This window comes from Myripristis murdjan, chromosome 15 (assembly GCF_902150065.1).
Source record: "Myripristis murdjan chromosome 15, fMyrMur1.1, whole genome shotgun sequence".
In the NCBI taxonomy this organism is placed as follows: Eukaryota; Metazoa; Chordata; class Actinopteri; order Holocentriformes; family Holocentridae; genus Myripristis; species Myripristis murdjan.
Genome location: NC_043994.1, coordinates 7,532,927 through 7,558,912, shown reverse-complemented (window position 1 = coordinate 7,558,912; position 25,986 = coordinate 7,532,927). Strand labels below are relative to the sequence as shown.

At 40.2% G+C, this 25,986-nt stretch overlaps 1 protein-coding gene across 2 annotated transcripts in view; it reads left to right on the top strand.

Moving 5' to 3' along the window:
- The window catches only part of anapc1 (anaphase promoting complex subunit 1), a 101,601-nt gene extending 76,398 nt beyond the window's left edge, over positions 1-25,203 (top strand). For both annotated transcript variants that reach the window (XM_030069903.1, XM_030069902.1), the window contains exons 46-53: positions 9,654-9,731; positions 10,163-10,230; positions 12,723-12,861; positions 14,672-14,758; positions 16,660-16,755; positions 18,203-18,392; positions 21,554-21,685; positions 22,873-25,203. In XM_030069903.1, the coding sequence (XP_029925763.1) occupies positions 9,654-9,731; positions 10,163-10,230; positions 12,723-12,861; positions 14,672-14,758; positions 16,660-16,755; positions 18,203-18,392; positions 21,554-21,685; positions 22,873-23,015 (933 nt within the window). In that variant the 3' untranslated portion in view covers positions 23,016-25,203. The remainder of the gene's footprint in view (positions 1-9,653; positions 9,732-10,162; positions 10,231-12,722; positions 12,862-14,671; positions 14,759-16,659; positions 16,756-18,202; positions 18,393-21,553; positions 21,686-22,872) is intronic.
- Positions 25,204-25,986: the final 783 nt, after the last annotated feature.

Below are 25,986 nucleotides of genomic sequence, written 5' to 3'. Positions count from 1 at the left end.
TCCGTTCACCTTTTCTGCGTCTCACAAAGACACGGCGGTTGGAACCAAAGATCTCAAATTTGGACTCATCAGACCAAAGCACAGATTTCCACTGGTCTAATGTCCATTCCTTGTGTTTCTTGGCCCAAACAAATCTCTTCTGCTTGTTGCCTCTCCTTAGCAGTGGTTTCCTAGCAGCTATTTGACCATGAAGGCCTGATTGGCGCAGTCTCCTCTTAACAGTTGTTCTAGAGATGGGTCTGCTGCTAGAACTCTGTGTGGAAATTATCTGGTCTCTGATCTGAGCTGCTGTTAACTTGCGATTTCTGAGTGACTCAGATGAACTTGTCCTCAGAAGCAGAGGTGACTCTTGGTCTTCCTTTCCTGGGTCGGTCCTCATGTGTGCCAGTTTTGTTGTAGCGCTTGATGGTTTTTGCGACTCCACTTAGGGACACATTTAAAGTTTTTGCAATTTTCCAGACTGACTGACCTTCATTTCTTAAAGTAATGATGGCCACTCGTTTTTCTTTAGTTAGCTGATTGGTTCTTGCTATAATATGAATTTTAACAGTTGTCCAATAGGGCTGTCGGCTGTGTAGTAACTTGACTTCTGCACAACACAAGTGATGGTCCCAACCCCATTGATAATGCAAGAAATTCCACTAATTAACCCTGATAAGGCACACCTGTGAAGTGAAAACCATTTCAGGTGACTACCTCTTGAAGCTCATGGAGAGAATGCCAAGAGTGTGCAAAGCAGTAATCAGAGCAAAGGGTGGCTATTTTGAAGAAACTAGAATATAAAACATGTTTTCAGTTATTTCACCTTTTTTTGTTAAGTACTCCACGTGTTCATTCATAGTTTTGATTCCTTCAGTGAGAATCTACAATGTAAATAGTCATGAAAATAAAGAAAACACATTGAATGAGAAGGTGTGTCCAAACTTTTGGCCTGTACTGTATATAGTAACCTTTTAATTCACTGTTTAAATATCTGTTCTGGCATTTATTCCTTATATTCCTTATTAGCGCATATCAAATCAGATAATGTGTGATATGCATGTGAAAACAGAATAATTCAAAGAACTTGTAATTGACCTTTTTTCTTGTCTTTGTGTGTGTAATCAACTTGTGAATTTTTATAGTGATATTTGAAAGTAAAATTTTGAACCCCTTTCCCCTGTGTGTTAAAAACAGTGTTTTTTGGTAATATATGGTCATAAATAGGTGATTTTCAAAACTTTCCACCAATGGGATTTCTTGGGACTTTTTTTCCCCTCACTCAGGACAAACTGAGGATACAAAATCAGTTGTGTTTGCTTCTCTTGCAATTTGTCCTAGGTTTTTTCATAAAATTACTGGACTATATAAGCCAGTACAAGTGGTAGGTTTCTGAATACACCCTCAAGACTGCAGTATGGAACTTTTCACCTTATGGCAGCAAAGTAAACAAAGTCCTGCCCTTTCCCCTCAGCTGGGCAAGCTCCCACTCTGCTCATCTTGATGAGCTATTTCATGAACTCGATTAATTAATTAATTAATTAATTAAAAAAATTAAAAAGAAGCCAAATATGTGTCTCTTCACACCGTTTTCAGGTGGAGTTACCATGGGAAAACAATGCTGATGTTCATCATCTTTTTCAACAGGTTTTCTCAGCCACAAATTTAGCTGCTCTGAAATTTTGCCTGACACAGTGGTGGAAAAAAGTTTTCGGACACCCTTAAAATTTTACACAATCTTAAATATTATCATAAAATATTTGTGGAAAAATCTTTTTTGTGTTTCAAAAGGTGTGGCTGCATTAGACAGATACAAACAAATATAAATTATATTTTTTGGTTTATTGTTTACAAGAAAAACTAACAAAACGCCCTGCGATGGACTGGCGACCTGTCCAGGGTGTTTCACTGCCTTCGCCCTATGAGCGCTGGGATAGGCTCCAGCACCCCCCCGCGACCCTAGTGAGGATAAGCGGTTTAGAAGATGAATGAATGAATGAACTAACAAAACTAAATTCTTGACAGTTTAAATATGTCAGTTCTCAACATTGTCGGTATTATAGTCAACAAATAACAGACAATGTGTTCAAAACTGAACAAAAAATAAATAAACCATCACATCATCAAATTAATATTTAGTAGTCCTGCCATTGGCACATTGTATACATTGATGCACACTGGTTTTATTGGCTTTTTATCATCTATTTATCATCTGGGCGCTATTTATTTATTTATCATCTGTTTATACTGTAAATACATTGTATACATCGATGCACACTGGTTTTATTGGTTTTTTGCACATTGTTTTTTTGCACATTGGTACTTAGATCCTTAGATCTCGAGGGTCATCTTTATTCTTTATTTTTGATTTACTTAATCTTGTACTCTGTGGATACTGCTGGAAGCTGTGAATTTCCTTCGGGATGAATAAAGTATCTAACTAACTAACTAACTAACTAGAGCTCTAATCCTGGCTGGCATGTTCCCCACGAGCCTTTCACACTGTTGAGGGGTAATCTTGTCCCATTCTTCTTGAATTACTGCTTTTAATTCTTCTAAATTCTTTGGTTTACGGTTTAAAACAGACCTTTTGATAATCCACCACAGATTTTCAATGGGGCTCATGTCCGGGGATTGAGCTGGCCACTCTAAGACCTGGATACTGTGCTCCTGCAGCCAAGTTCTACTGGCCTTGGATGTGTGGCAAGGGGCATTATCTTGTTGAAACATCCAATTTTTTCCTCGACGGAACAGTGCACGCGCAGAAGGGAGCATGTGGGTTTCGAGAATGGTACAATACTTGGCAGAGTTCAATGTGCCATCACAGACAGTGAGATGACCAACACCAGCAGCACTCATGCATCCCCAAACCATGATACTGCCTCCACTATGCTTGGCAGTAGGTACTGTACATGCTGGAGATAATGCTTCACCTGGCCTTCTGCATACCCTCACTTTAGTAGGAGGAAAATCAAGCTGGAAGCTGGACTCATCTGACCACAGAATCTTCTTCCAATTCCTGGCTGTCCAGTTTTTGTGTGCCTGGGCCCAACGATGCCGGGCTAGCCTCTGTCTCTCATTGATCAGGGGCTTCTTGATAGCCTTGTAGGACCTTAAGCCATGATCTAAAAGTCGGCCACGTACAGTGCGGATGAAACACTGGACACCAGTTTGGTTTGACCACTGCTGCTGAAGCTCCTGTGATGTCATTCGGTGGTTTTGCCTGCACATGCGGATCAGGATGCGGTCATTTCTTGCTGAAGAAACCCTTGGACGCCCAGATCTTGGTTTGTCTTCCAAGCTGTTAGTTCGTCTGTATTTCTGCAGAGTGTATCCAACTGCTGAAGGACTGCATCTGCACTTCCTGGCTATCTGGCGGCAGCTGTACCCTTCCTGGCTGAGAATCTTTATCTTCAGGCGTGTTTCCTGCATTAGGTTCCTTGTTTTAGCCATTTTTGTGTCTGAAGAACTTTCAAATGTGCTGGCTTTATATAGACACCAAGCTTGGCAACAAAAATTGTGTCTTTTAATAAAAAGAATGACCTTCATCACTGGTACCAAAATGACCCAATACTCAAAATTTCTTATGTATTTTTATGGAACCAATCAGTTTTAAGTTTTTAATGGCTTTTTAGGATTTGTTTAGTATTTTGGCTGTGACTGTACCAAAATAAATTGCACTTTAATACCTAAGAGTGATTCTTAATGCAATATTTCACAAATGCATGGGGTGTCCGAAAACTTTTTTCCACCACTGTATAGTCACAACCCAGCTTTAAAGCACCCCCAACATCACTGAAATCCTTTTTAGGCATGAACACAGACTGATTAATCAGAATATACACTGTCATTTAGCATTATTAAAAAGCATGACAGAAAAAATTACAGACTGTTGACCATTTTTTTATACAAGAGACTTTCAGGTGTCTTTAAATAAAGTGATGATAAGAGGAACTCTGATGGCCTGCTGTATCAAACGAATTTACTCTTTGTACGTCACAGATGTTCCTGTCAGCTCTGTCCATACTTTTCACTTCCTCTTGATAAGCTCTTTCTCACACACACGCACACACACGCACACACATGCACACACATGCACACACATGCACACACATGCATACACATGCACACACACATGCAAACTCAAACAGTAGAGTACAATATGTACTGTATGTATGTATATATGTTCTTTTACTCAGTATTGCAGGCCAGTACGCAGTTCCAAACTTGTTCACACTGTTCAGCCAACACCAGTCCACTAGTTGCAAAAATGCACTAGACCATGTGAAGGAATGAATGATGCGTTTTTTTAGAAATATGTCAAAATGCACAAACTGTAGAAGGTGTTGTACTGTACGACAACCCTCCTACTGTGGTAACACTGAGCATGTTGATGGTATCAGGATCTTGGTAGTAGCACTGCTTGAGTTTTATTGATTTCAACGACATAATCAATAGACTGATACCATTTAATGAAACTTTCAGAAATGTCACAAAACATACAGACAGAGTACAACAAGTCAGCAGCTGACACAAGCAATGGAATTTCTTTAAAAGGACCATACCAGTGATTTTGAATGTTTGGTCCATTTACTGTAATTACCCCACATTTTACATCGCAACAAACCACTTAGCAAATCATGTGGGGGTACTAAAGATTTCACAACATATCAAAATCCTCCATTTTCAAATCTGAATTTTTGACTAAATCACACACCTCGTAATGTTCTGCTTCTTTGGCTAACAAAGTCGTTGCCATTCATGAACCATGGTACTAAGCATTTTCCTGGAGACTGTTTTCCCTGGCAGAGGGACCGATTCACTTCACCCAATTTCAGATCATCAAAACACAACTAATGTGGACAACGTTATTACAGTGATGGAAAGGGAATACTGGTATGAAGATAGTTTGAAGTCTCTGAAAGTTCATTTTCTTACCGTCGTAGAATCAGTGGAAACCAGTGGCTGAAGAAAAGATAGGAAAATACGACTGCTTCCTTTGGGAAAAGATTAGCAGAAACGTGAAGTATATACATTTTGTATTTATCAGGCTCAACATGCAAAATCAGTGGAATGGTCTTTTAAGATTTTTTTTTTTTTTTCCCCCACCTTTCCCCTTTTTTCACCTTTTCTTCACAGATTTTTCAAGTAGTTCCTTTAGTTTGGCTTTTTAGGGTAATGTGGATAGCAGAGACAAAAGTCAAGAATCTTACTGGTCTCTGGTGCTTAGGCCTGGTTCATGCTTTCTGTGTGGCTAGACATGCGGGAGCCACAGATGCTCTGTCCATGTCCCTTGGCATTCATGCTTCTTGCATATTTCATGACAACCACATGAAAACTCCTGTACTTTAGTAGTGCTGTTGGAAAATTCAGCTTTCCACGAAGCCCCAACAAGAAAAAAACACAACCAAGTTATCCAACAGCCCCAGTTCAGTGAGTTATGGACACAGAGGAACTGTCATGCCATCTGCATTCTTTAAAATTTCAGGTGGTATGCGACCTCATATGAGACAACAGTGGGCCTAGTCATTTTGTAATCATGTCAGTGTGATTATACATAGTTTGACTTGTATTTCCACATGCACCATGAACCAGGCATTAATCAGCAGCAGTTACTTATGCCCCACCCTGATTATTGCAGATACTTAAATGCTCCTCATGTTTTTTTCTGGCATTCCATATTTACTCAGCTATCATTTTGCCCCAGTCTGTCTGTAGCACTCAAACTATTTCAAACATTTAGGGTGTATTTCTGCCCTGGCGTGTTTGGTTTGTAATTAAAGACAGCCATTGTTGTTGCAATACACTGAAGTTGTATCTTTAGAGATGCAGTAAATAGCTTCTGAATTATAGGAGTGGTAAATCCTAAATCTCACTGTGTGAGTGTTTAGTGTTGCTCTGTACAGATGTGGCTATTTTTGAAGTCTCACTTTGTTCTCCAATCTCAATGCAGCACTGAGTACTTTCTGCACTGTAACTTTTTTCCGTCAATTATAAACTGTTTATACTTTGTAACTGACTGTGCCAATAGTTATGTGGTACCGCATTTCTGCTGAGTTCTTTTTATAACATCTGAGATAGAGTAGGCAACAGTGGCTGCTGTACTAGTACAGGATGGATGCAGGACAGGCACTTCTTTAATGACTATTACTGGAATATAAGTCAGCTAGTGAGAAGAGAAGAGAGAGAAATGCCTATATCCAAAGGAAGGGGAGGTGGGAAAGTTTAAGCAGTAGGATGGCTCCAGATCAACTGGGATAATCTGTGTGGGGAATGTGAAGGAGAAACATTCTGCTTTCCCCCAGAAACCAAGACATTTCAACCATCAGTTTCTCTGGTAGCCAGCAGTATGTTTTGTACTGGGAAGCTTCCAGTTGTGACAGCCTGATCTGTATGAATATGAAGTGGAATGATGCTGAAAAACAGGACAGATCCTCAACAGACCTTCCAAGGGCCGGGCACTGCATAAAAACTGACTTGAGTAAGAACATCGATTGACAGTGGAGTCAAGCCACCAGTGTTTTATTGCAATATTTTAAACAGGTGAAGGATGGCTGAAGGTTGAAGACAGAGGTTGTTGTCCATGGAGAGGACCACCCCTGACAGCACTGGTCATTTCAATTTAATTCACATCAGAGAGCTCAGCCTGCTGCTGTGAACATCAATCACTCATAACGTCACTCCCTGTGTGAGAGAGATGCAGACATTTATGACGCATACAGACGCATTTTATGCTTTTTGAGTATCCACCAAATTAAATTGTAATTTACATGAGATATTCCTGAGGTCTAGCGTGGCTTCAAGTAATAATTCACCCTAAAATTACAATTGTCATTATCTGTAATGTGGCATCGCTCAGTGGTCAGCTCTTCACTGCCTTCTATTCCCTATATATTCCCTCTTTTATTGCTACACAGACAATACCAAGCTGTCTGCATCCCTAAAGACAAGTGACTCCAACTACTTAAATAACCTCTTAAACTGCCTCTCAAATACTAAATGCTGGATATGCTATAAAGTTCTTTAGCTAAATACCAGTAAATCTGACGTGTTTTCTTACGTCTCTTTGGACCCTTCAGATCCGGATTCAGGGCATTTGCAGAACACTTTCGGCCAATATTAAACCTGCCACAAGAAATTTGGGAGTGCAGTTTGAATCGGAATTCTGCTTTGGGCTACAGGTTAAGAAAGTCATTCAGTGTTGCTTCTTTCACCTGAGAAATATCAGAAATATCAGATACAGTTTTTCCTCTACTGCTCTTAAGAAAGTTATTCATTTTGCTACAAGAGGCCATGGACTGAGTGAAAGCTCTCGGTCATCTGCAGCTTGTGCAGAAGGCACCTTCTTGGTTTCTAACTAATTCAAGGAAGCCAGATCACATCCGTGCCATTTTAGACTCTTTGCATTGGCAGCCTGTTGAATACAGCACCAAATTTTAGACCTTAGCCATCATGACAATCCACTTTTTGTGTTTCTGATTGTGTTCTTCTGTGAGCCCGATTGCTGATAACATTTCTATGATGGCTAAAATAATTGCATATGGATTTTTTTTTCCCTCGCTAAGTTAGAGGTTGAAAATCCTGACGTCTTACTAGCAGAAATGCAGTGGAATGTGCCTTCAGGTCAGAATTCCTTGTAGGAAACTTGGGCAACAATTCTCCAAATTTTTCATGGTGCACTTATCTGACATGACATCATAATTGCAGCATACATTGTAAATGCTGCACAGCATTAAGTTCAACATGTTTATAATCCTCAACATACAATGCTAATAAGAGCTATTATCAGCCTCTCATGACCTTAAATCTGTCAATACACCTTTTTGACAAACTGTTAAATATATAAATTTGCACTTACAGTTGCTAACACTCTATGTTAACTAGCTTGCTAAAATTGCCAAATATAATTACTTCAACTGAGGGAGCTGGACAGGGATTATGTTTTTGACCCGTTCTTTTTGTCTGTTGGCAGGATATGTTGGAAGTATTCTCATTTTACAGCTAAAGTGGATAAGAGAGGCTGGGGAGGTATGGTGCCCTGGAGAAGCAGGTTGTTAAGGATTTGTAGGCAGGTCAATATTTGCGCTGCTAATATTTAAACTAGGAGGCAAAGGCATGTGACTGGTGCATAAAGCAGATAGAAAGGTTAATGTGTTGTTGTAGGAGTGCTGGGTAATATATCAATACACCTGTAAATCAAACTCGTCATATCAGGCTAGATATTGGTCATTGTATTCGCGTCAGTAATGACTGTCCAACTGTAGTGATTGTTCATATCGTGCAGCCCTAGGTAGGTTAGATAATCTACCTGGGTTAGCTTGGTGTGAGCATTAGCTTGGGAGTTGGTTGATAGTAAGACTTACAGCTTGCATAAATGGGGCCTAACTGTTTAGAAGCAGCACTGAGGTAGGATTTGAATGGCAGTGGCTGACTCACTGTGTGTTTAATGGCTGTACAAACATGGAGCTTAAAAAATAAATCAGTTTTCATTTGGGCAAACTGTTCCCTCATAGACATACAAGATTCAAAAGCATTGACTCTGACAAGCCGAGCAGCAGCATGTTGTAATGAGTGCAGAGGTTGTCTTTCAACCAGAGCAGCCATATTCAAACCTTCCTACTGGCAAACATCTGCCTCGCTGAAGTGTCCTGAAGAAAGACGCCTAATCCCTACCAGCTACTGGCTGAGCCTACCTTTAGCCTCTGACTAGGACTACATAATAAATCTTTTCATATATCTTTGTGCGTGCAATAGTTGCAGGACATGTGATGTCAAGTAATGCAAATTAACTTGAACATCATGCTAGAACTTCTTTGTTGCTTGATACAAAAGGAAAAGTCACGTCATGCTCTGGTGAATGGGTGCAGTTAATGAGTGTATAAAACCACTAGTTGCCAAGCACCACCTGAAAATGCATCCTGCCTATTTTGGTTGTTGTTGTTTGGTTGTCAAGTGCATCCCTTCATCAGAACACATAGTGAACTGATCACTGTGCATATAGTGCTTGCATGTCACTTGATGCGGCTACACAGATACTGTCGCCTGGATGTTGGAGGGAGGTGTTCAGTGACTCGAGGCAGCTTTTGAGCGCTTGCATTCCTGTTATCAATGGTACCTTGTTCTGGTGCTGGTTAAAAGTTAAAAAGTTAATGTCACGGAGCTGGTCTGTTCCCTGATTAATTAAATTGATTACATGGACACACACACACACACACACACACACACACACACACACACACACACACACACACAACTTGCAGTATCTAGATCTATCTCTACTTACATCTTGCCAGTGCAAATAAATGTGTTTGTTGCTTGAGTCTGAGAGTTTTACTATTCTGAGCCACTGTGGCTGAGAAGATAACAACAGTAACAATAGTGGAGCAAAATGGTAGATTACATGGAAATAACACAACTGTGATACAAAAGTCCATTTGTAAAGTTTATTAATACCTCTCCACCTGTTCTGATGTCGCTATGGCAGTTTTTTCCAATATCGTGCAGACCTAACTCTGACCTCCCTGTGGACGAGAGCAACAAAAAACATAATTTCCCCAATTATTATCTTTAGGTTTTAGTCAATCTGTGAGATTGTCAGTTTTTGCTTACATTTCGTATGTTGTTGTGTGGGTGTTGTGTTTGTGTTCTAATTACAGTGTTTCCTCTTGTTTCAGGAGACCCAGTGGTATGAGGAGACCACGGTGGAACTGATGGCTCCCACCATGCTTCCTGAGCTCCACCTCCTCAAACGGGTAATGCCTGGGGAGCAAAGGTTTGGTTGAGCGCAGTCAACAATGAGCCCAGTTTTAAATGGGTAGTGCCCTGTCAAGTAGTTGAAGGTTATCTAACTGATGTGGCTGTAGAATACCGTTAAACATTGGTTTTGATTATCACTTCTCACAGTATTAACAGTATTAAATATTTTTACTGGCCAGTCTCAGTGGAGATAAACTGACTGTGTTTAAACTGGCTCTTTCTGAAGCCATGTTTCAATATAAGTATTATACAAAAAAGTAGAATCAGCTGTTGTTTCTAAAATATACTGACCAGGTGAATCAAGTAGAAGCCTGTGTTTGGTTATTGATGTTATCCATTAAATCAGTAATGAAGGGGAGGAGACATCGTAAAGACAGATATAAAACATTTGCTTCAAGATGAAGTTGAAATTATCGGTTGGTTGCAGGTCAAGGTGAAGGGGCCGCGGTACTGGGAACTGTCCATCGACCTCAGCAAAGAAACGCAGCACCTGAAGTAAGTAGAGGGACTTCTAATGCCACCTTTGAAGATCTAGCAGGGGAGCTTGAAGAGGGTCTAGTCAAAAGTCTCAAATAACTCAAAAAAATTAGAATATCATGGAAAAGTTATTTTTTTTCTGTAATTTAATTCAAAAAGTGAAACTTTCATATAGTCTAGATTCATTACACATAAAGTGAAATATTTCAAGCCTTTTGTGTTTTAATTTTGATGATTACAGTTTACAGTTGATGTAAATCAAAAATTCAGTATCTCAGAACATTCCAGTAGTACATAAGACCAATCACAAATACAGAAATAGACACACTCAATACTTGGTCGGGGCCATCAGCCTGTGGCTCTGCTTAGGTGCTATGGAAGCCCAGGCCGCTCTGATAATGGCCTTCAGCTTGTCTGGACTGGAAATAAAGTTTTTATGAAATTATAAAACATTTTTTGATTGGTCTTATATATTCTAATATTTTGAGATACTGGATTTTTGATTCTCATCAGCAGTAAGCTGTAATCATCAAAATTCAAACAAAAAAAGCCTTGAAACATTTCACTGTAAGTGTAATGAATCTAGAATACTTGAAACCTCTTAAATTAAATTTTTGAGATACACTTGTAGAATCAACAAATATCAGGACTCCTCCGCAGTTCAGAAAAGTATGCAGAAAATCTGGAATATGATTTTTAATCATTTCAAGGTCTGGAAATGTATGGAGAAATGAAGAAAAAGTAGCAACAAATGGATTATAATGCATTTTTCCTTTTGAAGAAGCAATGTTTTATAGAAAAAGCAGTGTGTAAATTATGTGCTAAATGGTTTGATACTGTATATCAGATATGGATGAGGCAGCCGTTTGTAGTCACACAGAAGACAAAAAGCACACAGGTTTTAAAAGCACCATCTGGGCATATCATCTGGCAAATACCTTGATATAGATATAGAGATGATTTTTTGGGGGTTTGGCATTTTTGATAAATGAGTTTTTTGATTATTATTTACACAGAGGTTTTTGATATATACGTTTGAAGAAACATTAAGAAATGTACCTCACTTTACTGTAAGGAAGTGTTTAAAACCAGGAAAAGACAATGCTTATGCTATATCATGATGTTACAAATATCCAGATATCCAAAATCCCAGATGATATCAATATACTATCAATATATTGCTCAGCCCTACCGAGAAGTCTGGAAATTTTGCTCTGGAAAAGTATGGAATTTTGAAATGGAAAATGTGTAGGAGCCTTTAAATACTGTAAAAGTGTAAAAGTTGTCAGGGACCACCTGTTTAATTCCATGAAAAAGACAGATCGAGTGAACGCCCTGATCCTTTGATTTGGCTTTTTAAATCAGCCTTAGGTATGACAGAGCAATGAAGATAAGGGGGAGAACACATGTTCCAAGAGGGATTTTAGGCTATAAAACAGTTTAATCCCACAGCTGCATAACAAATTGTATAAATGTAGTAAAATGTCCCTGTGAATGCTTTGAAAATATAGTAGAATGTAGTACAGTCCCATGTCACATTCTTACATTGCTAGAGGTTATTCCTAAGGGATGTAATTGATTTTTAACCAAGCCAATGTCATATTGAACAATAATATAGGCTGCTTCATACCATCACATTTTCTGTCTGACTTATAATCACATAAGTTAAACACTTGTCTTAATGTGTGACAGGAAGCTCCATCGCTTGCTGTGGTTAGCGCTCTTACCGACACATAAACACACAGCACACATTCTCCACTCCTTTGCCTCATAATAAACCACCGCACCGCCACTGCCCATTTCTTCATGCTGTTTTGGGAGTCCTCCAAAACAAGTACGTTGGCAGTTCTCCCCTCTTTGGCCAGTACGTTACACATGACACATTACTCATTTAACTGTAACAAAGATTTTTCAAGGCTTTGGTTATAAGACGTTCTGTTGCTTCCTCTAGCCTGTTTCCTTTTACTGGCTCTCTTGTGAAAGCAGAAAAAACGGAATTACTTAACCATTATTATTATTTAAAAAAAAAAAAAAACATTGACAAAAACAGTTTAAATTCATAGAATATGGTTAAATCAACACAACATTAGGTCTTCATGGATTATCATGAATTATTCAATTAAAAGCATTTCATATCAATTCAGGACAAAATCAGAGGGTCTCTATTTCTTTGAGCAGATCAAAGCAGTTGAATCGGCAGAATTTCTAACCAGTGCAGCCTCTACAGAAAGCAAGAGCAGGCCTTTTTCACAGGTTTTTCGACCTGCTCCGTATTGTGGACTGTAACACTGTTTGAAGGATACGCTGCATGTTGTTCTCTGAGTGAATCTTGGCATTTCCCATTGGCTGTGGTCAGTTGAGCCACCGTTTGATGCGTCCTGGGTGGATCCACCAAACCATCAAAATTCCAGGATCTTTATCCATCCTCCATCTTTGATGATGATTGTTTTCGAAACACACTCCAGTAGTTTGATACAAATGCCAAACCTGCCCGTCTGTCTCACTCTCAGGTCCATCCTGTCCAGAGACGGGGTGTTGTATGTGAAGCTAAGGGCAGGCCAACTGCCTTACAAAGACGACCCACAGGGCTGGAAGAGCCTGCTGGCCTCCACTGTCAACCACCGAAACTCTGGAGTCAGAGCCTTCAAGGTAAACACTAGTCCCGCGGGGCCGGGTGTGGTTCTCTTAGACAGTTTTCTGCAAGAATATGTGTGGGGCTGTTTAGGTTAACAGGTGGCTGTGGGTGATGGTGAGGTCACACAGAGGTACAACTACGCTGATTGGCTGTCCTTCGTGAACCTGTCCCCTTGTGATTAGTTTTGAATAACGGACAACAACACAACCAATATCTAGCCAACAAACTAACTAGACTAACAAACTATCTATCCTCAAAATGGACGTCTTGTTTGAAAATTCTACTTTCCGGTTTTACTTCGATCTCACATTTGGAACATCTCATTGTTGTCACCCACATTAAAAGCAAAACTGAACTTTTGTAGAGTGTTGGGTTATATAGTTCCCTGGGTGTGAGTCCACATGGTGGAGAAATATTCTCAGTAGTTACTCTGTACTCCCCTGGGCTGCTGTGCCACAATACTGTTTCTATCTCTCCATTCACTTCCACAACACAACAGCTCCCAAAATTATATAAATATTAAAATATCTAAATATAAAAAACAAGAAGTCCCGGTGCCCTTTTTTTTTTTTTTTTTTTTTTTTGGTGGTGGTGGTGCAATTACAATTTTTTGTACAATAAGCCTGTTTCTTCCTGATGCATGGTTACTATCTAGATGTTCCCTCCAGACACTACCTGCCAAATCTACCTTCCAGTAAAAGAAGCTATCATCAAAAAAAGAGACATTTTATTTCATTTGATTCCTCCAAAAATGGGTACAGGGGCTTGTTTTTTATATTGACATAATCCACTTTGTTTGCATTCATTTATGTGCTTGAAGTGTTTTGCTTTAAGCCAAATCTCCCACAGTTTTGGAGCAAAGAGAACAACTTGTTTCTAGTTTAGTCAAACCTAAAGAAGTCACTCATATCTAACACCATCTAGCACCCACCAATCAGCAAATAACACCCACTTAGAGCAAGTAACACCAGCTAACCATGCCTGCACACTGTCAGCAACCCAATTAACAACTCCAAAAGTCTATATCCTGTCGAGCTCAGCAACCAGCAGAAGTTGGCCAGTGTGTGGACACACATTGAGCTTGCTGGCTGAGAAAAGTTGACCTTAGCTGAACTTTTTGCAGCCATTGGCTAGTATTTTTTAATGAACTGCTAGCATTTCCTGATGTTTTCCATGGATATTCAACATATCTATAACCTATTCCCATATGAAACTCCGTGGTATCTGGATGGAATGAATGGGAATGTGGAAATATCTCAACATGATTTTTTTCCGTGCCCATTTGGACAGTTACTCATGGGAATAAGGCAATGAGCATGTTCTAGTGAGAAACTGGAGGTGAAGTGCCTTGCTGAGGGGCACCAGGCTATAAACAGAGGTGAAATAACTGGTTCCCTAATGGCTGGGAGTGTCTGGTCAGTTTTGGCAGGTTGTCACTGCAGGTTCAGCAGTCAGCTGTGTGGTTGACAGAATATTACTGGTTTCCTGACAGCCTGCTTCCCTGTTCCCTCTGCAATGTGCCGCTGTGTACTCTGTCAATACGCCTGCAGGTCTGCATAAAAAACATTAGTCATTCCACTTGTCTTCTTCATTTTCCCTCTCCCCCTCCCATCCTCCCTTCCTGCAGCCACAGTTTCCTCTTTCTATTTCTCTCTCCACTTTACTTCTAACATCCTTCACTTCTTCCCCCTGACTTTGGATTGTCCAAAACCATGCAGACATTTCCCCTGGGTCTCTCTGGTTTCCTTCCCACTTTGGAATTTGAATTGTCAAAATAATGCAACCTGTTTCCCTCTGTATGTGTGTTTGTGTGTGTCTCCTCAGCCTGAAGCCATCTCCACCTTCACCTCAGAGCCAGCCCTGGTCTCCTTTGCTGAGTTCTTCTGTAAAGCCTCCGATGGAATGAAACACGTGAGAATTCAACGCAACATAAATCCCACTTTTTGCCAAATATTCTGTGTTCTTACAGTCACTGTGCTATTGTATTTACCTGCGACATACAAAAACATTCCTGCGACATAACGGATAGAGCCTCTAGTCAGCTCCAACAATCAGAAGTAATGTAAAATGAGCCTATAGTCATGTCTACTTAATAGCACCAACAACAGAAACAACCCAGAAACATAAAACCCTGAATGTGATATGGCTACATTTAATTACAACCAACAGGGTTTTTGCTGTTCCATGAATTCCCAGTATTTGCTGTATGTTTGAGAGGTATATTCCAGAAACATCAGGTTGTTAGATACATTTTCTTGGATTTCCTGCTCAACTGGAATGGAAACCAGACTTTTCAACCAATTAGAAAACATGATCGACAGAGCCACAATGATAACCAGCTTTAGGTTTGTCTTAATATGTGGTGGGTCCAGCTAAACACAAATCTTCCTTCTTCCTTCCTCCTTGAAAATCTAAATAGGCGTATTTGCATTCCCCCAGTTTTTCAGCTAATGTTTTGCATTGTGATGCAGGTGTTCTTCAGGAAAAGCTGTTTATGAGCATCCTCATGTTCAGCTGCTGCATGCGTGAAAAAAGGAATATACTGGATATTAAATTATAAGCACAACTTTAGGAAAAAAATGCAGGAGCCAGCAGTTAAATCAGCACATCATGTCGCTGGAGTCCATGATTGCACGTGGCAAACAGCACCACCTTTTAAGTGAAGTGTATAGATTGTGCTTAATGACCGGTGTTTAATCCTCTTGTTAATCACTTGACTCCCATATTCTGAGGCAAAAACAAAAAGGTCGCTCCACTACAGCCGTGAGTTAATTGGTTAGACAGCTCAGTGGCTGGTCGTTTCAGCCCACACCGTGAAATGGAAGCAAATTTGTAATTTTCTACCATAAAGTTCTGTAATTGAATTTAAGGACAAAAGGAAATTAATTTCTTTCCGTTTATCTATCAGCTCAAATGCACCATCTCTGATTTTCTCTCTCTGTAGCCATCTTACTAACTTCCTCCTTTTCTTTGCATTTGCATTGAATATGTGTTTCCTGGCAGTTAATTACAAGTTCTGTTGACGTCTGGGTTTCAATTTAGTGTGAAATGTGTCCATGTTCATCTGTCTGAATGTATTGGCTGCTTATCTGTCTCTATATTTCTGTATGTCTCTCTACCTGCTGTCTGCCTATCTGTGTGTCCGTTTGTTGTCTCTCCTGTTCTTTTTCATAGTTATCTCTGAATTCCCTGCCCCTTTTGCCTCAGTGCTTTTCAGCGGTTTGCATTATTCTGCAATGAACATTAAGGCTACAGGGATGTTTTCACCCTTTCCATGAAACAGAAGATGCTTACCTTTTCTTATACTGTGTGTGCAGTTAAAAGTTACAAGTGATTTCATATAAAGAGAGGACAACTACTCCCATGAATGAACTGCCACATTCTTCAACTCATGGAGGCTCTTCTTTATTGAGTTCATCATTAATCAATGTCATTATATAAGAATCTCATCTTAATGTTTGGAATTTCTTGACAAGTACTTCTGTCCTGAAAAAAGCTGATTTAGCAGCACCAGCAGCCCCTCTACATCATGTGCAGATAAAATATCTGTTGTTACTTTGGAGGAAAAATATCTGCCAAAATTTTGAGAGTTGGCAAACTGGAAACATTTTGTCTTACTTTCTAAAAAAAAAAAAAAAAAAGCATTGGAATCTGATATTGCACGTTTTTAATTAGTTTTTTTCAATTTCATAATCATTTTATAACTACAGTTAGATAATTGTGTCAGAAAATGTGCACTGAAATGTCTGTAACCTGTCTGTGTTTTTATTGAATCAGCACACAAACCCATTGTTTTCCTGTGTTGTGTGCAGAGAGAGGACACTCTGACCTTGTTTTCCGCCATGCTGTACGAGTGTGTGACCCAGGAGAGCCCAGAGATGCTGCCCACATACATCGCAATCGAACAGGTAACACACACACTCACACGCACACACTTGTGTTTACCAAAACGATCCTAGAGAATGGAGAATGTGTTTGTCACTGCATATTTGTCCTGCTGACTTTTATTTATTACTGATTGTACTGTTACAATCTGGAATGCCAAAAGTACTGTTTAATTAAGGTTTATTATTATACCAGGTGACTCAGACATGCTGGCAGTTAATATTTTACTAATATTTTATGTATCTGTGCCTGTCTGCTTACTTGATGCTTCTCTGTTTAGCACTCAGCCTCACAGAATTACTACTTATTTTACTTATTTACACCATTTGTCCCAGAGGGAAACACTGTCATCACTAACTCACTGACATATTTAAAAATTAGAAACTACCGATTTTAAAATGACGTACTCCTCCCCTCAAAATACATCTTTGACAACAGAATAAATAAACGTTCGGAAATGTGTTGTTGGGGAAATGGTCAGTAACGCTCCCCCTTGCCTCAACAGCTGATGTGATAGGTACCAGTCTTAGACACTCTTTGATATAAAAGGGTGGACAGTTACACTTCATTTGGCTACATTTTGAGTAAAATACCCTGTTTCCAACATACTCAGACTGAGACAAGATGTTCCATACCGTTTTCACATCCAGTGGTTTGGTTCCTACTGGTAGCACTTGTGTTAGCTTGTGTGTATTTGACATACACATTCTGGAATTTTAAAAAAACAAATGAGAGTCGTTTTAGAAGATGTGAAATCTTGTCGGATCTACCTACAGCTTCAACGGTGTGTGGAAGGATACATACATGTGTTCAGCGGTTAGAGTCCTACCATCTAACTTCTCCCGAAATGACTCTTTGTTTTTTTAGAATAAATTCCAAGATGTGTATTTCAAATACACATTATCTACTGTGTACATAAGACAGCGTCAGTGTTCCTGGAAGATTTATTTTTTCCTCATTTATACTTCATTCATACTTCTTTTATAATGCCTTTCTGTCACACATTTTACCATGACCAAAAATTTGCAGCTCTTGCGATTTGGATATTTCACATGGATATTGAGATATTAATTTGATTAATTGGTTCAGCCATAATTCAGTCTGATTTTGTATTGGGCAGCTCCCTGATGAGCTGTGTGTGGAATTGTGTCAAGGTGAAGGACATCATGGAAAATAGCAAGCGTGCTCTATCAGTTTTCCCTGGATAAACAAAGGGTAAAACTAGAAGGCACTTGGTGAGCTTAAACCTCAGCCAGCTCTGAATAATTCTCCAAGTTGCTCTTACCCCCAAAGACTTTATTCCTCTCTCTTCAGGTTTAGGACACTTATGATCTGCTGCTATGTTATGAACCACCCAGACCTTTCAGATCATCTGGGACAGAATGGCTTAATGTGTCTAGGGTCAAGACAAAACATGATTATAGTACATGTGCAGGTATAATAATCAGCATTTTTGCTGGTCTCTTGCAGGCAGTGGGTGCTCTGCGCCGAAGTGACCTGCCCCAGACCTTCCCGCTGTGGCAGATGCGTCTGGTGGTGGAGCTGTGGGACAGCAGGGTGCTGCGGGGCCCCACCAGCCGCAATGGGGCCCTCCTCACCTCCGAGTTTCTGCCTGTCATGAAGAACATGATGGATGTTACACTGGACAACTGGCTTACAGGTGAGGGGAGGAGACAGGTTGGACTGGGTGCCTGTCATGCATGTTCTACACTAGTGAGGGGCGATATGGACTAAAAATTTTATCACGATAATTTCTGGTATTTATTGCGATAACGATAAAAGTGACGATAAAAAATATAAAACAATTCAACTCCATCTTTTTGACTACAAATCTATCACCACATTCAGTCTTGAGAACCCCACAAATACTGCTCAAAAATAATACTTACTGTAGTCAAATACGCTACTAAACTATACCAATTAAGTTTAAGTAGTACACCTGTACTGCATCCTTTGTAATCACCGCTTTTTTGCAAACTTTGCATATGACAGATGTTTGCTCCTCGTCAGACTTACTGTAGCCAAACCAGTTCCAGATAATCGAGCTGGAGCCTCGTTTAGCAACGAGCTCTTCACTATCAGCCCCGCCTTCCGCCATGCTTGTTATTGTGCTACACGTGTGAGCTGCCGGCTGCCAGCGGCGAGTGCGTTGCGCACGTAATTACGTCATCAACAGGAGTTTATCGTTATTATCGCGAGATGACATATTCTTACCGTGGGGAATTTTTTTGACGATATATCGCAAACGATAACATATCGCCCATCCCTATTCTACACAGAGTGGTGGCACCTAAACGTCTGCCAACTTGTAGATAAATATGCAACATGTAAATTGATCCCCCTGGAAACTTGCTACTGGAGAAAGAAATGTCTCAGGCTCTGGAATTTTTGTTGTCTGTACCAACATAGATACTGTACCCCAGCACAAAAAGCAAGCTCCATAAAGGCATGGTTGGCTGAGTTTGGTGTGGAAAAGCTTGACTGGCCCGCACAGAGCCCTGACCTCAACCCCATCCAACACCTTTGGGATGAACTAGAACGGAGACTGTGAGCCAGGCCCTCTGGTCCAATATCAGTGTCTGAGCTCACAAATGCTCTTCTGGATAAATGGGCAAAATTCCCACAGACACACTCCAAAATCTGGTAGAAAGCCTTCCCGGAAGAGTGGAAGCTATTCTAGCTGCAAAGGGGCACCAACTCCATACTAATGCCTATGGATTAAAAATGGGATGACATAAAAGCTCCTATAGGTGTGATGTGGAGGTGGTCCAATACTTTTGCCCATATCGTTTATCTGTCAACAGTAGTATGCTAGTTAACATTTGCCTCAAGGGCTAGAATGTTTCCTATTGCTTGGCAATGGCAGCCTTGTCTCTCTCATTGGCTAATGTGGTACCACAGGGAGAGTGGTGTGGTAATTATACAGATTTTAAATCCTTGATTTCCAAGATGTTTGAAAATTTTATGGGCAACCCCAATGAGTCTGCAAACAGTTGGAAGGTGTACGATTGGATCTGTAAACCGCTCACATTATCAGGTATCTGGATCTGTAAACCCCTCTCATTGCCAGATAATCTGAGCCAAACATCAGTGCCAGCCAAGGACCCATTGCACACAGTACGGTGGGCAATGCATTTCTTCATATCAGACATTTTGTCTAGTAGAAATTATTCTTGGCAGGCACATTCTTTTGTTTTGCCAGCCTTTTACCTGATGAGCCAGAAATTAAATTTCCTGATGCTGTTGAACACAAACTGCCTGCTGAATCTGTATTTGTGGGAAGATGGTGGGAGTTGGATCAGTTCGTTGAATATTTCACAGCCTAGATGTGTCTCAGCTTGTTATCTAGGGTGTAACACACTAATATCATGGGTTTAAACAGTCCATGCTCATAGACTCAAACAAACACATTCCATTAGTAGCTCACATTCTCACACACACAAACACACACACGCACACACACACACACACACACAGCGTGGGAAACAGGTGAGGTAGTTGAACCAGACTGTGATTATATAAACAGGCCTCAGCTTTCACATTCATGAAACTTCTCAGCACTGGCAGACTGTTCAAAGGAAACACCAGCTAGCTTGGCTCCAACGGTTTCATTTTTTTCCACGGTCTGGTCTGATATGTTCAGATGTATCTTGTTTATTTTTTATGTCTTTTTCTCCTCGGTCTTAAAAAGGCATGATCGCTGTAGTGAATTTGTGAATGAAGGGTGCTGAATCTCTGTGTAAAATATTGAGTCCACCTCAGTTCCTCAGGCTCCTGCTGCTCATGAAATTCTTGGCATGTCAAGGAGTTTTGGGAGGTGTACACTCGACAGGAAAAGTTAAGGAATTTGGTCAATTCTCTCGGGGAGTTAAAGAATATCCCAGAATGTGTTCAACAATTTATTTCACACATTCATTGCATTGACCGGAGGTCTTTCAGCCAAACCAGGGTGGAAACTGTTCACCCCTCTAGGAAAACAACATTTAACACATTAACAAGGAATATTTGTAGGTCCTTGAAGAACGTGGATACAGTTACAGAAAGTCATGAAATGTTATGATGGACCACAGTGGGAGCGCCTGTTAGAGCTACAATGACAAATATTAAAAATGATCAAATAAAAGTGCAGTCTTTGTACTGTTTGAGAAGAGGCGATGAGATCTACTTTATAAACTCCTTTATTAACCCCAGCTGTGAAAGCAACACCAAAGCACAGAGAAACACAACACACAAATGACCCACAAACTGCCAACCATAAAGTGGTAAAGATGAAAATTAAATGAAATATAGCAACAGAATGGACAAAGTTTCTGGTTAATATTAACTGCAGTGTAAAAACATGGACTAGATAGAAAATACAGAAAGCTATCATGAGGAATGTAGATTAATCTGTGTATATTGGTCACTAACAAATAATTTAATGAGAAATTTATAGAAGAAAAAATGTGAAACATGATGCAGACGTAAGATTAATACTTGTTTTCATCAACAAAATCCACACTAAAACTAATAATTCAAAGGACTAAGAATGCATTTCAGCCAAAAGACTGAAACTAAATCAAAAAGCAGGAGCATGAAATAACCATGTTCAGAGATGCAGTGATTTTTTATCAACTTTAGTAAATTATTTAGTTTTTTTGTTTGTTTTTGTTTTTTTAAACTGGTTTTGAATTCAGTAACATGTCAGATTAAAAAAAAAAAAAAAAAAAAAAAGATGTTTTCAAAGAAATTTTAAATGTGGCTTCCTGAAACCTGCAGATGCCCTGCATAGAAATGCAAGCTCAACTGAAGACGTGCCGCTGTGTGTGTTTCCTCCTCCAGACAACAGCTCAGTGCTGAGGTCCTACATGAGGGGCGAGGCCCTCACTAAGGACACCCAGTCCACCATGTTGGCCTGCTTCCTGGTGTACCGCTCCATCCCCTGCCTCAGGAACACACACACACAGCTGGAGGGTAAGAGACTCACACAGAGAACGCTCCCTCCTATTTGTATGCAAACACACAGCCACATACAGTACACAGAATCACAAACCTAAACACACGAGCAGGTCTTTTCCATCAGGGCTCCTACAGTTTTTGTTTTATCAGGCACTTTTAAAGCTTTGGAATGAGGTTACATCAGATTACACAGAGAAAACTGAATAGTGTGACCTCAACACACAGACGTTACACGGGACACTTTTTTCATGCAACACCTGCAACTGAGTTTTGTCAGAGTTGCATGTACCTGCAACGGCGCATTAGGACCACCATAGGGGGAAAAACAAATTACGGAGCCAGGGGAAGGAAGGTAATATTCTGGAAAAAAAACAAAACAAAACCAAACAAACAAAAAAAAAAAAAACGTTGATTTTCTCTGGGATTCAAGTAATAAATGTACAAGAGAAAAGTCACAAATTTATGAGAAAATACTCAAAAATTCTGAGATTAAGTCACAAATTTATGAGGAAAAAACTCTGGAGATTAGTTTATTTATGTATGTATGTATGTATTTATTTGTTTATTTATTTAGTTATGGGACAAGGAACTGTGGCAGTATATTAGGTTCACTGTAGGGAAAACAACAAATTATGGAGCCGAGGAAGAGGGGTAATATTCTGAGAAAAAAAAAACAAAAAAAAACCTCAGAATTTCAAAGATTAAAGTGGTAAATTTATGAGAAAAAAAACTTGAAAATTCTAAGATTATAAAGATTACTAAAGATTACTTTTTGGCCAAAGAAGTACATGGCTTGACTCTGAGAGGCTGGATCAGCCACATAAACAGATGCTGCTGCTGCTCGCTGTGTATCAGGCCTGCAGCTGATGACCTCATCAGATTCTACTTTGTAATTGGATTTAGTAACAAGGAAATCCCGCTGATTTTACCCCAGAATCACAATATTATATTTTATATATATTATTTTCTTCTGCATAGGCCCAAGTCACAGCAATGTTTCTTCAAAGTCCAGATAGTGAAGAGAGCTCTGCAATTTTTTGTTTTTTCCCTACAGTGGCCCTAATTCACCGTCATTATTCATTATTCATCATTCAGTTAACTGAAACGTTGGGTGAAACTTAGTTGCATCAAGTTGAAACTGTTTGAAGTTGATGCTGTTGCTGTGTTGGTGCTGTGTGAAGCCATGTCCTCTCTCCCTGCAGGCTGCACCTCACTGGGGGACATGCTGCTGCGCTGCAGCCACTTGGGCATTCCTTTGCGAGACCTGATGAGACTGGTCCCTGTGCTGCTGGGCTCTGCGTCTGGACCACAGACACTGCCTGGCCTCTCTCAGCACGTTTACTGACACCGCTGCTCAGCACAGGCCAGCTGGCAAGTAAAAGCCTCAGAGATGCAGTCTCACACTGCTAGCAGATAGAACTGATCATCCACAGTGCCTGATCGCTAGCTGCAGCACTCGAGGGTTTGCAGCAGCAGGGGGGAACAAATCCAGTACAGGAATAGGAATAGTTTGAAGAAGAAAAAAAATCATATTTTGTTTTCTTTTCCGCCAGTAGAAGAGGGAAAATGCTCTGGTTCAAATTGCAGATTGAAAGACTAGTGTGTTGTCTTACTATTCATTTGTATTTCCACCATTAACAAAGAACAGGCTGTAGCGGCGTTTAAATACCAGTACCAGCTGCGGTAAAATGGCACAATGAATGCAGGACAGGGACTTTTTTAATGGCTGTCACTGCAGCAGAGCTTGTACTTGACTGTTGTGCTGGTGGGCAGAAGTCACCCAGAAGTTCAGCTGCTGCAAACCTTTTCTTCACCAGCCACAAAGGAAACTCTGCTCAGCATCTCTTTGGTTGTAGAAAATGAATGGGTGACAGGTAAATGCATTGTAAGGCTTTAAACATGGAAATGTGTCAAGTTAAGCCTACAGGATGGACACTGATATGACTACAAGGCATGGAGGAGTTAATGTGCACACGTCCAGACTCCTCATCAGGTGCCTGATGCCAAAGGCAAGACAATAAAGTAGACGTTTGCCTGCACACTGGATTAGTGCTGTGGCTTATTCAGCAACATTACACCATAGGTAGTTTTAGCCAAGAACTCTGATAAATCCAAGATGTTAGCCACAGTTGGTCTTGTGCTCGCTTTTGTTTTTCTTGTGTATATATACAACTTTGAATAAAACTCCTCAGAAAGTAATCATTCAGAGAAGGTTGAGACTGACAAGCTGCTGAATAACTATGGAAGCACTGTGCAGTGCGTACTCCATTTTTGTCTGTTTTATTGCCTTCAGTCATTGGCTGAGACTGGTCAGCCTGCATATATATTAAATTCAATCCCATTTTTTGCATTTTTGGACACCAGTGTGGTATCTCTGTTTCCCCCAAAAATGAGCTTTTAAAGCAAATTGAGGTACAAAAAATTTTGCAAGAGTCTCCTAATCTCCCTCTGGTATGTTTTTGTAATGAACTCATGTCCTCAAACGAGACTGAAAAATTCTGCTCTTCAGCAGAAAAAAATGTCGACTTAGCTTTGTTTTCCAGTTTATGACTTAAATAATCTTTATGAGTCAGATGTTGCTACTGGATCACTATATGACACCACCATGATATCTTCAAGGGCCTCAGACCAGGAAGCCAGGACACGGGAGCAACCTTTCCCTCCATGTGTTTTGCGTCGTTGTGTATTTGCAGTGTAATGAACCATTTCAGCAACTACAAACACAGTGAGAAGAGAAGCTGATGGCTAATTCAAGCAGTTTAAAAAACGGAGGGGAGAGGCTTCCTCAAAGACTGAACTGGGAAAATAGAAAGTAAATGATGATGGGTAATGCAGTACAAAATTCAGTGGCTGTTTTCACATTTACCCTCTAAAATGATTTTCAGCCTATAAAGTGCCTGGTTGGTTACCTGCCACAGTAGCTGCCCACTGTCCGTGTGATTCCTCCTCTGCACCCTGGACAGTGTGCTGATCTGAGACCAGTTTGCCTCTTAAACAGGAAGGGAAACAGCAGCCAAATGGCTGGTGCGTTTGGTATTGTTATGCACTCTACCATCCATGTTGGCAGGCACCCCTGCTACTGTCTGGACGGTCTGTTCAGAACATCAGTTTGGCTGGCTAAACAGTGAAAGTGGCTGGTCACTTCTGGAACCCACAAATGACAGTGGATGGTGGACAAAAAGGCTTGTTTCCAGCCCCAGGAGTGTCAGTGGAGTGAATGTGACCAGGGGTACGACGCTGAGATCAGCCTGCTCCGTCTCAGAGGCATTACGCATCTTGGACCTGATCGATGTTTTTCAAACTGCATTTTTTGAGCAAAAATAAAAGAGGAAAAAGGACGCTGTCATTAATCAAAGTCAACCAGTAACAACGTTCATGACTTCACAGACTTTTCCATCTTTTCCTCCAGGTTTACACACAAAGTGGCCTGACTACACAATGATATTGCAGTATCATCCTCACTGTAGATTGTATGTAAGATGTTTGTACTACAAATGTGTGACTATGAATGAAATAAATGAAATGGGATTCGTGGCAAGCGAGTGATTTGCATTCCTGGTGGTCTCATCAACCAATCCATCTTGATTTTCATTACAGTATGAACTGTATCTGAGTGATCAAGCAGTGGAGAAGTTAGAGAAACATTCAGCATCAGTTAATGCTCTGTGTTTTCATATATACTCAGTCATGTGCTCTGTGTGCTGGTGTTGAGTTTTCCGACAAAACAGAACATGAAAGCAATGCTGTTTAACAGCAGACCTGGAAGTTCCTAAATGTCAGACTTCCTCAGCAGCCCATGAATGCAGCATATTAGTTACAGCTAAAAACAAGCACTCTAACGGAAGAAAAAAGTTATCAACTGATCTTTTGGTCAAGGCAGCACCAACTGTCTAATTTTGGCCAATTCATGTTTTGTCCCAAATATCCCAATATATCCCTGTCTTTAGTCCTGGAATTTCACAAAACAAGTCCTTGAAAGTACCTCAGAAGTCATTGAATTTGATGCAAAGATGAATGTGGCAGCCCTAGTTACTGTATGTGTGTGTGTGTGTGTGTGTGTGTGTGTGTGTGTGTGTGTGTGTGTGTGTGTGTGTATCCGCTGCATGTGTGGAAGGATGTGCAGTGTGTGGGCTGTTAGTTGTCAGCCAGCAGGACGCTCGGGGCCACAGTACAGTACATTTCTTAGATCACTGCTAACTAACAGCTCTGAGAACATTCCAGAGCAAATGAAAAACATGACAACAAACAATGTGGCCTACACCCTTTTCCCAGAGCTGCAACACATAGAGCAGGTATTCACATTCAAATCAAGCTTA